Genomic DNA, 13,045 nt, shown 5'->3' with positions numbered 1-13,045 from the left:
TTATATACACAGGATTTCAGCCGCCCCCAAATTAAAATAAAACAAAACTCATGGGTCAAATAACTTGGGACAGAAAGTTAAAGCAAAAGGTTCTAGCTCTCTCTTAAATATATGAATGCTAAGTTTGTTATAGTATATACCTGACCAGGTAGAGAGGACAGGTGTCCTGCAAGGGTGACCAGCTCTACGAGGTGGAACACAGGTGTAGAGGAATGTAGTTTAAACCTGTATTCTTTATCTGATGGCAGGTGTTCTACCAATATTGTTTCTCACTGCCATCCTGTCCGAAATCAAACCTTACCCAACAGTAACCCTATAACTTCCTTATTTAAGCTTCCGATGCGTTGATTAGAGTAAATTGGCTGAACCGGGAAGTAAGTTCCCAGCACATTTTCCAATATGCCTCACTGCCAAGCCATGCCACCCTCTCTTGTATTCTGTAGATTAATCTCTGTGTTAATTACGTCAGAAGAAAATAATGACCAAGTGATTCCAGTTATTAACACTCCGCTTCAAGGACACGAGTTTGGGATTTTTGTGATCTGGATTTTTGCCTGAAAATAAAAAATGTCATAGTTAAAACACTATGTACTAGAGGCAGAAAAAAGCCTATATGTTCATCTGTTTAGTTGCGTTGCTTTACACATATTGCATTAACTCATTCAAGTGGGAGGGATGACAAGATCGTCACAGTGGAGGTCTCCAGTCCTATATGGAGGGCTATCATTCGGATTAGGTTGACTCTGACCTTTACTGTTAAAATATCACATAGTTGTGATCTGTTTAGAGTGCTGCTTTAACATTTGATCAAGTTATCAGCCCAACAGGGTAACACCTGAGAAACCATTAGGCCCAGAAGAAAATAGAAAGTCAGAGATAGGAATGCCACTTTGTATGTGTGTATTCACGTCATATTTGCACACCCATTGATTTATTACTCGTTATCCCTTATCCCTGACCACTACAATTCTTTAGAAATCCCTTGATCTTGTAAATATGTTAACATGTGACATGAGAAACACAGTGAAACAGCTCTATATACTGTCTCTACTGTCTCTGAGACTAGTAATGTTTGGGCCCTACCGAAGAAGTGCGATTGTGAAATGTGCTGCCCCTGGGAATGCTGTTATGCAAAATGTTGTAATGCCAAGTCACGTTTTGTTCATCCATATTCTAGACTAAACAGACAGTGAATATACGAAAATGTAATGCCCTAAATTAAATAGCCTATAATGAATATCCTGCTTTACCGACAGCCAGGATGCTAAAAAGTCATGTCAAATTTGAAAGCTTGTATGCCTATAGCCTAGCCTAAAACACTGACCACACCACACTGTTTAAGGTGAAAAAAAATCATTTTGTTACACGATTACATGACGTCACGTCTTCCACTACCGCCTGCACGGCCTGGCGCATAGCGCAGCCACTTTTGAACAGCCTGGGCAAAAGTGTATTGGGTGACGACGGCTGTCCCGAGCTGCTGTGTAAGAGCATCTAAAACAGAGAATGCAAGCACAATGCAAAAGATTTGCCCGCCTTTGTCATTTAGATTAGACTAGATTAGATACAATTGTATTAATCCCCCGTAGGACGAATTTGTTTGTTGCGGCAGTGGAAAAACACAGGATAGAAATACAATACAATACAAATACAAAGTACTAATACAAACGAAAATAGACGTTAAGGTAAATGCTAAACTAATGCTAAAGTAAGGACAAGACAAGACAAACAGAAAAAACAACAAGTAGGGCAGAAAAAACAGTCGGTATAAACAATATAAATTATTAATGTAAAGTGTAAATTTTAATTATGAAATTGAAATAAAATGATTTAGTTGATGGTCCTTCTTGTTTTATGCTGACGCAACACGCGATGGAACCGTCCATAGATGATGTCATCCATTGTCTAGACTTCCTTCTTGTGACGTTGATAGTACCCAGAAGTCCACAGAGCACTCTCATCATGCCGCTTGCATCCTATTCCGGCAATCCAACTTAATCAAAAAGGTAAACACGTTAAGGGCGTGAACATAATTGTATCAGGGGACTAATGCGACGCAGCCCATTCTGTAAATGTTTGTACTACTACCTAATAGCTCGGTCTGGGAAACCGTCATTTGTGAGACGGATGATGAGTTAATTTCCCACCAATGCAATGACCAATTATACAGGAGCTTATCTAATAAAAAAAAAAACAGAAGCAAAACTCATTGTTTTGACGGTTGTACACATGGGATGAGTAGTCCAGGCGGTGCCTACATGAATCACCATGTTCAGTAGTGCACCATTATAACGTTAACAATTCAAAATGTTTTGAGTGTTTCAGTGAACAAATGGTTGCACAGACTTCCCTGCCAATGGGCATCATTGGCAGGTCAATGATTGACCTACCAAGCGATGTAGGCTATTGTTATAATAATACAGTCAGTTTTGGGAGTAACGCGTTTAGAAAAGTAATGCAATTACTGGATTGCATTACTTTTTGCTGTAAAGGTAATATTTTAATTGTTACAAATCTCAGTAACGCGCATTACAATGCATTTTAAACCCGAAATTAACTTGTGTGTTGTTTTTTAAACATACCGCGAGATTCGTAGAGGAGAAAGAAAATATGCACAAATGTTGAATCTACTGCTTGAGGAGAAGATCACGGCAGCAGCGGAATCCAGGGGTGCTGGTTGTAGTCTTTTAGCTCGGTTCTCAGACTCAACAGTAGGGCTAGAACGGAGCAAAAAGACTACAACAAGCAATGAGTCTTCCAACCGCAATCAATAAATTAACAAAATGCCAAATAAAACACGACAAAAACTGTTTATCGCAACGATACCTGATTTGGAACATCAGCGAACACCACTAACCACTCGGTGAGTTGCACATTTCTGAAAACAAACGTTTAGGGTTGTTTTGTGAATGCCCATAGCCAGCCGTTGTGAAGCAAGTTGAAGATTTGTCTAACTTTGTCCTCAAAATCCCTTAAGGTAGAATAACCTATTGAATTACGCAACCCAATCTCTAAAACCCTTCATTAAGTAAAACGTAATCCCCATGTAGAAACACATAATCCCACTGTAGAATCACCTAAACTCTGATATAGAATCCCCTAACCTTTTAGAAACACTTTACGGTAGAATCACCTAACCCAGAGGTAAACACTTAACCCTGATGTAGAATCACCTGACCCCTATTATAGAAACTTTACCCTAATGTAGTAACCCCTGACCCTAATGTAAGGTCAGTGTTAGGGTAAACTTACCATAATCAGCATAAATACACTTGTGATACTTGTTTATTAACTCTAATAGTACAAAGTCCAAAAAAAAGCCAAACCACAGAGCCTAAATACTTCATTAAGATATTGTTAATTAATGTAAATATAACCATTGTCTTCAGTGAAAGTCATTCAGTTATTACCTCTTTAATGCATACATTACAACTAAGAAATGTCTTCTGAAACCAACAATTACATGTATCCCCTTTATTGAGCACACCAAAATTATTGATAACAAATTGATGCATATATTGGGTTGTAATTGTTGTTTATGGGGAAAATACCAATTTATTACCTGTTAAATAGTCTAACCTCATAGTCTAGTTTATATAACCATGTTAGAAAGTGTATATTACCATAATATAGTGATTTGTATTTGAACTATATTATTGGGCCTCAGTCTGTCCTATGGCTTGCCAGGTTGCTAAGTTACGACTGTTCCTCTAGCGACTCCAGCACGGCTCTCAAGATGGCGGCTACCGCCACCGCCCCAGGGTCGGGGAGGGTCACTCGCTCTGCGGCGATGTAGCTCGCTCGCCCTGCTCTAGCTGTGAGGTCACGGGTCGACTCCGCCCCCAACTCTGCTGCCTGACAACGAGGTACAAAAAGGGCGGGAAGAGAAATAGATCACACACATTATATTTAAGATCTACATACATTTAATTTTGGTACATTGCATGCCTGAGTGTCCCTACTTGACTGTCCGTGTTTTAAGATGTAAATCACTTTTACAGCAACAGTGAAACAGTGAATTTGTATTTGAGTCTTTTTAGAGGTTGTCTTGCTCTACTGGTTCACTGTGGACTTTTGGATTCAAACCCAGAACCTTTCAGCTGTGAGTCAAACACCCTTATCACTGGACTGTGAGCACAGGGAAACAGGACTGTGCTGTATTGTGTCTATGACTCTGTACTGCGTCTCAGTACCTTAACAGCAGCCTGCAGTACTGCCATCTCACCACCAGAAGGAGCTGTTTTCACCTTCAGCAGCTCATCCACAGCTGGGCACAAGGCATCCAACTGATGAAGGCATACCAATAATCAGACTGACATTCAAACAGGTTTTCAGACTGACATTCAAACAAGTGTACAGACGGACGGACGGACGGACGGACGGACGGACGGACGGACGGACGGACGGACGGACGGACAGACAGACAATAATAAATAAAGCTTTCACCATGGTTCTGTCGCCAGGCTCCGCCCCTCCGTACCTGGTTAACGCAGAACACAAAAAACATGTTACACACACGTACACGTACACACACACTCACACTCTCTTTAACTGGTCTGGTACCTCATCATGGCCTGTGTCCCAGCATGCACTGCGTTGGCCCAGGCCCCGGCATGGCTCAATCCCTCGGTCAAATGTCCTGCTGCCGCTGTAAGGAAGAGACTGTATATCTGTGTGTGTGTGTGTGTGCGGTGGGTATGTGTACAAAAGAGTGTGACAGGGAAAGACAGTTATGCCACTGCATTGCAATTTGAACGACAATTTGAACGGCCATATGTCAATCTTGTAATGTCACAACATAACTATTTTAATTAGGTCAAAAATGCAAACTTTTGTCTGTCCCAGCTTCCAAAGAAACCACCTCACAAACCTCAAACATTATTATCACCTACCCCCCCTGAAGACCCGCCCATCTTCTCCTGCACCAATCCGGCCAGGACAGACAGCAGTTGCCCCGGGCAACCAGGCACCACATGAATGCAGAGCCACTCCTGAATGGCTGTGAGTGAAAAGTTTAAATATTGAGCTTTGAATCATACTTGCTCGATGCAAAGCATAGAGCAAAGCATAGAGCATTTTATGACATACTATGTAAGCACCATTCACCTCTGACCTTACCTAAGCATTTAGCAGATACTTCAATCAATCAAAAGACACTAGACAAAACAATCTAGCAGTATAACCAGTTATGACAGGTTTACGTTCATCATATAGTGTGTGTTTGTGTGTGTGCGTGCGTGTTTGAGTGCGTGTCTCACCTCGGGCAGCCTGTGCGTGTGTGTTGCCACAGTCTCCGTCCCCAGATGCCCGATCCAGAGCGTTGAGTTCCTCCTGTCTGTCCAGCAGGGCGGAGCTTATCCTCTGTAGCGCTGAACGCATCACAGGGCTCAGCGGCCCTGGGGAACAAAACAAACATACCCAAAGTGAAGAGTGCTCATTCTTAAAGTGATGGACAACACAGGATCTAAGAACGTAAGAAAATCCATGAGCTAACATAGAACACATATCATATCACTCCTACCTTCAGAGTGGGCGTCGCCCCCCTGGGCCCACGTGCGCAGCGCGGGGGGCTCCACGGTGTACTGACGTGAACTCACACACACACTGCTGAGGTTGGGCCACGCGGGAGCGCTCGTCTTGGCATCTGCAGTAACCAGGAACGTTACCAGGAACACAGTGGGTGTGTGTGAGTATATACAGTACAACCCATCTTCAACCCACACTGAGTGAGTCAATAAAACTCCCTCAAGATCACTTGGTTTAGTTTTTGCTTATTATTATTGCTTATATATTGAGTACATTCGGTATAAATGATAATGTGTCATTCCTTTTGTTAATCTCGTATAAGAGATTGTCAATTGATTGGATTTAATTTTTTATTTTTTTTTTAATAATCGCGAGTTAACTTACCAGAACTATGCGATTAATTGTTTGAAAGCCCTACTCTTTATTCATCTATCTATCTATCTATCTATCTATCTATCTATCTATCTATCTATCTATCTATCTATCTATCTATCTATCTATCTATCTATCTATCTATAGATATATAGATGTGCAAGGCTATGTGTGTGTGTGTGTGTAAGGGTATGTGTTACCAAACAGTCTGAGAACTTCAGGGTCGACCCTCATCAGGGAGAGAGAGACTCCGGCCATCTCCAGCGATGTCATGAACGACCCTGACATCACTCTGGCAACCACCACTCCGCGGGCCTCTGTAACCATGGAAACCCCCCATCACATGGCACACTGATTTCACTCACCTGGTGTTCATTATTTACACTGTGATTTTTGATTTGGGCTTCCTTCCTAGTATTTTGTTATTCATTTGTCAAAGCTCACCACCATGTCTTCTCACACACACACACACACACACACACACACACACACACACACACACACACACACACACACACACACACACACACACACACACACACTTACCCAGTGTAGAGAGTGCAGCTCTTGTGACCACAGCCATTTCTAAACAGGACAGAGCTCCCAGATTGTTGACACACAGAACCACACTGTCCCCTAGAGAGAGAGAGAGACAAGTTATAACACAGACACACACATGCACAATGTCCCCTGGAGAGAAGGGTTGTAACACATACCGACACACGTATAGATACACAGGTGACTTACCTGAGTTGAGCAGCAGATGTGATTGGCTGCTGGGGTTGGTCATGTGATCTATCATGGTGTTCACCACCTGGTCTGCACACGCCACCTAAAGATCACCGCATATGGCATACATATTATATCATAATCTATTATATCATAATAGATTATGATATAATATATTTTGATATAATATATTGTATATATTGTTAAAAATAGATATCCTTCTCCATAAATGCCGACCTTTGACCTCTGGATTCCGGGCTCACCATGGATACCTGAAAGAACCACATAGCTGTCAATCAAAGCTGCAACACTCTCTTGCTCCGCTCTCAATTCCTCTCTCCATCTCTTGTTCTTTCTTTTTTTTTTATTATCTATTGCCCTGGATAATGTACATTGCCAACAATATTGAACAATTTTACTGGAAAAATAGCAATGTAGGCCTAGATTTTTTTTTTTAAAAGATATATCTACAAAAATAGTTATTAAACTAAATAAATAAACGTCTCTCTCTCTCTCTCTCTCTCTCTCTCTCTCTCTCTCTCTCTCTCTCTCTCTCTCTCTCTCTCTCTCTCTCTCTCTCTCTCTCTCTCTCTCTCTCTCTCTCTCTCTCTCTCTCTCTCTCTCTCTCTCTCTCTCTCTCTCTCTCTCTCTCTCTCTCTCTCTCTCTCTCTCTCTCTCTCTCACCCAGGCCCAGCTCCATGTCTCCGGGGGGCAGCTGAAAGGAGGGCAGACATCCTGGAACACTGCAGGGAGAGAGACTGACCCCCAAAGTACCTGCAAACACACGTACAGTAAATAACAACAACAACAACACTTTCTCTATGATCCAGTTTTTTAATGCCGACTGAATACACTATAAAGGAGGAAATGGTGACAGGAAGACTCACCAATCCCTTTCAGCACCTCTGTCACCTTGGCAACAATCTTGTCTAATGGGTAGCCTTCTTCTGCCAGGGCCCCTGCCAACTGTATGCACACACATTAACACACGTATACAAACTTTACTTAACGATAGGCGACTACATTCATTCACTTAACGGATGTTGTTATCTAAAGGGATGGCTGAGATTAGAATCAATATTGGAGCAGACACATAAAAAAAAAAGTGTGGAACGACCTAATTTAAAAGAATTAAGCAACTGCAGAAATTAGAATGCAAGGTGGGTTGATTAGGGTTTTTATACACACTATCTGTACAGGTAAATATACAGGTACACGTATTAATAAAGACGTGTCCCTTGCTTAATGTAAAACACTTTGTTGACCTTGTGTACGAACACGGTACCACACAGGCCCCGCCTCCCAGCCTTGCCGGGGCGCTCAAAGGCGCAGTCGTCGGCGACGATCACCATAGCGACGGAGACGCCGCGGTTACGGGCCTGCTCGGCGGCCAGGCCGAAGTTAAGGCGGTCTCCGGTGTAGTTCTTCACAATGAGAAGGACCCCCGACGCTCCTGCAGAGGTCCACAACCACAACCCTTACTGGTAAACATAGTGCTTACCCTTTACATAGTAGTATCCCGCCTAGCTACACTCTCATATATACTGTACACGCTGGTGCTCGTTGTTATGATTCTGCGTCTGACCAACCCAAAAGGCACTCCTTTAATTGACCTCATCTTGGCGATCTTAATAATGTAAAGATGATGCGTCACACACAACGTAAAGCAGTTCAACGACCACACACCCACACCGCACACAAACACCTGCACACACACACACACACACACAGGCCGCACCCGCGTCGTGGAGGTGGAGGACGGCCGCCAGGATGCTGGCCGGGGGAGGGGAGGCGAACACGCCCCCGGCAACCGCTGCGGACAGCATCCCTGCACCAATGTAACCTGGGCCGAGAGACATAGACACACATGGAGAGAGAGCGAGAGTGTCGTGGATATATCAATCATAACTATAATATGCAATTATATTAATCTCGTTTATATAATTATTACATTCACATTAAAAGGCAATGTATACATTCTCCCTGTACATAGAGATGCCTCCCTTCCTCTCTCTGACGGAGCTATTAAGATTGTTGTTATTTGCCTTTGCCATTGTAGCCACGAAGTCTGAAACTCAGGCCAAGCCAACTGTCTTCTTTGTTGTGTAGCTTCCTTAAACTGTGTGGCAGCCTTGCTTGCAGACATGACCACTTCCCTCGTAGTTTATTGCAGTTGAACTTGGCCTCTCCCGCCAATCCTAAACTCTTCACGACGGTCACTCGCGCTCACCTTTGCTACCTTTGTATTAACTACCCACAATAAACGTTTCCCTGAAGAATCCTGTTCACCCATTGTCTACAAAAAAGAATGTATCCTTTGTAACTTTGCTGCCTGTACTTTTCGAGGATCATGCTCTATAATTAAATCCAATATTTCACAGGCCGACGTGTCCTAAAAATAAGTTTGTGAGGCGATAGAGTGAGTCAGAGAGAAAGAGAGAGAGACCTGTGAAAATATTACCTGGAGCTAAAGACATAGACGCGAACTGTGAAAGAGAGACACACACACACACACACACACACACACACACACACACACACACACACACACACACTCTGATAGAGAGACATAGAGAAACACTAACAGGATTACAGAATGTATACAGGCAGACAGGTGAAGAGCCAAACAGACAGGTGAAAGACAGAACCCCTACCTGCGTGCGCTGGCTCGTGGCCGGACCCCCCTCCAGAGACCAGACCCACCCTCCCATTGAGGTTTTTCAGGTCAGACCGCACCACAACTCGTAGACCCCTCAGCAGACAGAGACCACTGGCCGACCGCACCAGACCGCACAGGGCCTCGTCCACACACAGCTCTGTACTGTTCAACAGCTTCCTCTGGGCCTGGGAGAGAGCCAGGTACGTGGAGACAGAAAGACCGAAAGATGGGGGCCGGATTATCATGGAGACATCAGGCCCCAAGGTTCATGGAATATTTCGGAAATATTATAGGCTAAATAACCCAGGACAAATGGTCCGAACTTATAAAGTACACGGAACCACTTCTATATGTCCTCTACGCCTTTACGATTGAGGTCAACATCACTCAATAATGAGATTTTTGGTTGGGACTAAACGTGAGGTTTATGGTGAAAGCAGGGTTACTTTCTGCATCATAAGTAGCGCGTTCCTCTACTGGATGCGTAAGGTATTATAATGGGTTTCAAGGTGGGGGTTAGGCCATGTGTTTGGGTGAGGCCATGTTTTGGGTAATGCAATGGGTTTCATGTTTCATGTTTTATGTATGTCTATGAATGTGTCGCCGACGCTCTCTCTGTTTGCCCAAAGCAAATTTCTCTCGTGAAAGAGACAATCAAATATTTACTTACTTACGTATTGTAAGCGTAACATTCTCTACTGCAGGCTTCAGCGAGATCAGTGTTTATGCTCCACTTCCCCTAACCCCTAACAATTACTGCAGGTCACTTTGGGTAAAGACTTAATGATTAAAGTACCTATTATGCTAATAGTAGATAGAGACAGACAGTCATTTAATACAACTTGACTGATGTTGTTTATCCGTTAGCTCGAAATCGACCATTCAACTACGTATGGATTAACTATGGATTAGTGAACATCGCTACGTGTCAGCGCTTACTTCAACACTCCAAAGCCCTCGTGTGATCTGTTCTAGTGCTAAATAATAATGTTTACCTCCATTTTTCAACGCTTGTCGATTTTATATCTTCCCTTCCGAGTCGGACTTGCAGGTGAACTCTTGAACCTCACTGCAGGCGTAGCCACGCCCACCTGAGAGTTGTAAATACAACTTTGGTCCAAAATCTTTGTTGATACAAATTGAAACCATCCGTTTTATTTGTACAAACAATTTATCAAATCAAATAATAATTGGATTTTATTATTCACCCGTTACCTTTTTGCATCGCTGAAGGATTTGTGACTTTTAAATGAGCATTATATGAGGAACATGCGATTCCTTTTTTGGTTTCAAAGGGGTTTCGACCTTGGGAAGAACTTGTTATTGTCGAGGGAATTTAAGGGCTCCTCAATGATGAAAAATCTCAATTTCGTAATAAGGCAACTTTTGAGGCATAGTGTTCACTGGTTTTGGCCCGAGATGCTAGATATGAATAGCTTATACATTTCCAATATTTTCAAAAGATGCATCGAAGAAAACGGACAACGAATTTGTCTCAAGACAACGTATTTTATCTATCAAGTGCAGAGTGAAAAATAGAAAATGGCAGAGTACAGTATCATCCCCATGGGTATAGATATAACACAAGTGTCATATTTGAACAACAAGTGTCGCATTTGTGCATTTATCTCAAAACCTTATTCATCCCATGACATAACTCATGGTACTGTACATCACTTACAATAGCATAAAATAGAGAACTGTAAAACCAAAAACAAACTAGCCACAAATAGATGTGGAGTGAGGTGCTATACGGTTTGATGGCCTTGTGTCTATGTGTAATCACAATATCCAGCAGACATGAATAGCCCAGCCTGGCTCAGCCCGGCTGAAATTGACGGACAGTCTCATCTTAGAGCATTTCGCAGCCACTCTTCCTCCTCTGCTCTACCTACTCCTGCAACAGCTGAAGCTGTTCTGGACTCCAGGGGTTGTTTACCGGGGGCAGGGCTGGAGGTTGCGCGGCCGGCACCTGCCGGGCCTGGGTCATTTGTCGGAGTGTCGAGGTCAAGTCCTTAAGAACCGCCATCTCCTCTCTCCGTTGCCTGTTCTCGCGCTCCTGCTCCTCTCTGCGGCGCCGCTCCATAAAGTCCCGCTCCTCCAGCCGCCGGATCCGTTCTGGGCTCCAGGAGTGGCTCCCCGAGGGAAGGGGTGGAGGCTGCGCGTCCGCCGTCTGCTGCTGGGCTTGGGCCATTTGTCGGAGTACAGAGGTCATGTCCTGAAGAACGGCCATCTCCTCTCTGTGGCGGCGGTCCTCCCGCTCCTGCTGCTCTCGCCGCCAGCGCTCCTCGTACTCCCGCTCCTCGAGCAGCCGAAGCCGCTCTCGCTCGTGGAAGTCCTTGTCCATATCGTTGAAGACGCGCCTCACCTCTGCCGATTGCCTTTCCAAGTTTGTCTTGTTCCTCGACTTCTTCCTAGGAGGTTCTTCATCAGGAACGGTCCATTCTGTAAGATAAGATCGGTTTTAATCATCATGCAGCCTACATAGTCATTTATACACTTGCAGTAGGTGGCGAGCACACTAAATCACATGCGGGGGGTGAAGAAACATAATCAATAACTTATGTTTTGCTCTTTATAATGCAACTATCTAGGCTACACGAATGAATAACGGCATTAAATGGTCCAATAGAATCGTACCTGTACTACAACCCGAATCCTTGATCGACAGATCAGCTACTGAAGGCTTCTCGTCATTGTCGCTGCTTGGTGGTTCGGGGGTACTCGGGGAGGAGGTCTCCGTGCTTCTGGAGGTGGACGCCATTTCCTGGCCCAAGCCCAAAGCCACAGGTCTCGGCGAGTGACTCGATCCCCATATAGCCTCGCACAAACCTAAATAGCACCATGTTTCATCGCCGTTTCCACTACGGCCTCTACGGTCGACGAACGTTTGGTATTGCTTTTTAAGAGCTTTTAATTTGGTGTTTACCTGAGCCTTGGTTCGGATTATTCCCTTTTCGCGTAGGCCTTTCGTAATTTGGTCATAAACAACAGAGTCTCTTGCCGTTCCTACTATTTGTCTGGAGATTTCAGCCTTGGCCCTTACCCTCAGAAGTTGACGAATCTCTTCGTCTTGCCAATGAACCATTATTGTTGTTGTCTTTTGTTCTTCACGCTTCGTATTCTCCCGGCTTCGTGCCAGTCGCATGATAGAAACGTCATCGATATGTCAGCAACACGCCCACTCGCTCCTTGTGAATTCGCTCTCAAGTTCTAGGTAAACTCAGGAGGGGCGGATTCAGTCATTTCCACACATACAGCCCAACCGGGGATTATCCACCGAATGGTCGGCTTTCGGTACGCTTATTAGACTTGACCGTTGTGATTTGTTTTACATGTGTGAAAGGTCTATAAGAGGCAAATTCGAGGAAATTCCACCTGTTTTTAATAGGGTCCCAAGGATGACAAATAAAGTTATCAAATTTCAGAAAAACTGTTGCATTCTTCCAAACATCTTTATTATTTGACATAACACAATGGAAATGGGAATAACTTAAGAAAAACCACATGTTTGTGAATAGGATACTGGGTCCCTATCCTCTGTCACACAGGGTACATTGGGGACTCGATCTTCCCCCAGATAAGAGTTGGTTGGGCTTGGTGGAATGTCATGCCCAGCCTGGAGAAGACAATTGATGTTGTGGGCCTCAGCTTCCAAAGCTCGCTCTTGGACCCCTTTAGATCCACCGCTTGCTACCATCATGTCCAGCTCCCTTGGGACACATCCCAACTATCCTTCTGGCTCAGATGCCCGCACCT

At 43.9% G+C, this 13,045-nt stretch overlaps 1 protein-coding gene across 2 annotated transcripts; it reads right to left on the bottom strand.

Annotated features, from left to right (window-relative positions):
- Window positions 1-1,057: 1,057 nt before the first annotated feature.
- tkfc (triokinase/FMN cyclase) lies at window positions 1,058-12,493 on the bottom strand. Of its 2 annotated transcripts, XR_008893039.1 has the most exons (19): window positions 11,927-12,493; window positions 10,282-11,731; window positions 9,282-9,471; window positions 8,366-8,470; window positions 7,893-8,080; window positions 7,515-7,593; window positions 7,312-7,401; window positions 6,865-6,899; window positions 6,646-6,730; window positions 6,445-6,534; window positions 6,099-6,215; window positions 5,522-5,644; window positions 5,259-5,396; window positions 4,893-4,999; window positions 4,564-4,670; window positions 4,447-4,480; window positions 4,194-4,286; window positions 2,089-3,855; window positions 1,059-1,993 (listed from the first exon to the last, which is right to left on the bottom strand). XR_008893039.1 is itself a non-coding variant. In XM_056576296.1 (18 exons), the coding sequence occupies exons 2-18, from the start codon at window positions 10,285-10,287 to the stop codon at window positions 3,697-3,699; spliced, it is 1,746 nt and encodes a 581-aa protein (XP_056432271.1). In that variant the 5' UTR covers window positions 10,288-11,731; window positions 11,927-12,493; the 3' UTR covers window positions 1,058-3,696. The 2 variants fall into 2 exon arrangements, 1 of the variants encoding a protein (XP_056432271.1); XM_056576296.1 differs by having other exon boundaries at window positions 1,058-3,855.
- Window positions 12,494-13,045: the final 552 nt, after the last annotated feature.

The sequence above is a fragment of the Gadus chalcogrammus genome, chromosome 17 (genome assembly GCF_026213295.1).
Source record: "Gadus chalcogrammus isolate NIFS_2021 chromosome 17, NIFS_Gcha_1.0, whole genome shotgun sequence".
Taxonomy (NCBI): Eukaryota; Metazoa; Chordata; class Actinopteri; order Gadiformes; family Gadidae; genus Gadus; species Gadus chalcogrammus.
The sequence above is the reverse complement of the archived record's forward strand: the minus strand, read 5'-3'. Positions and strand labels throughout refer to the sequence as shown.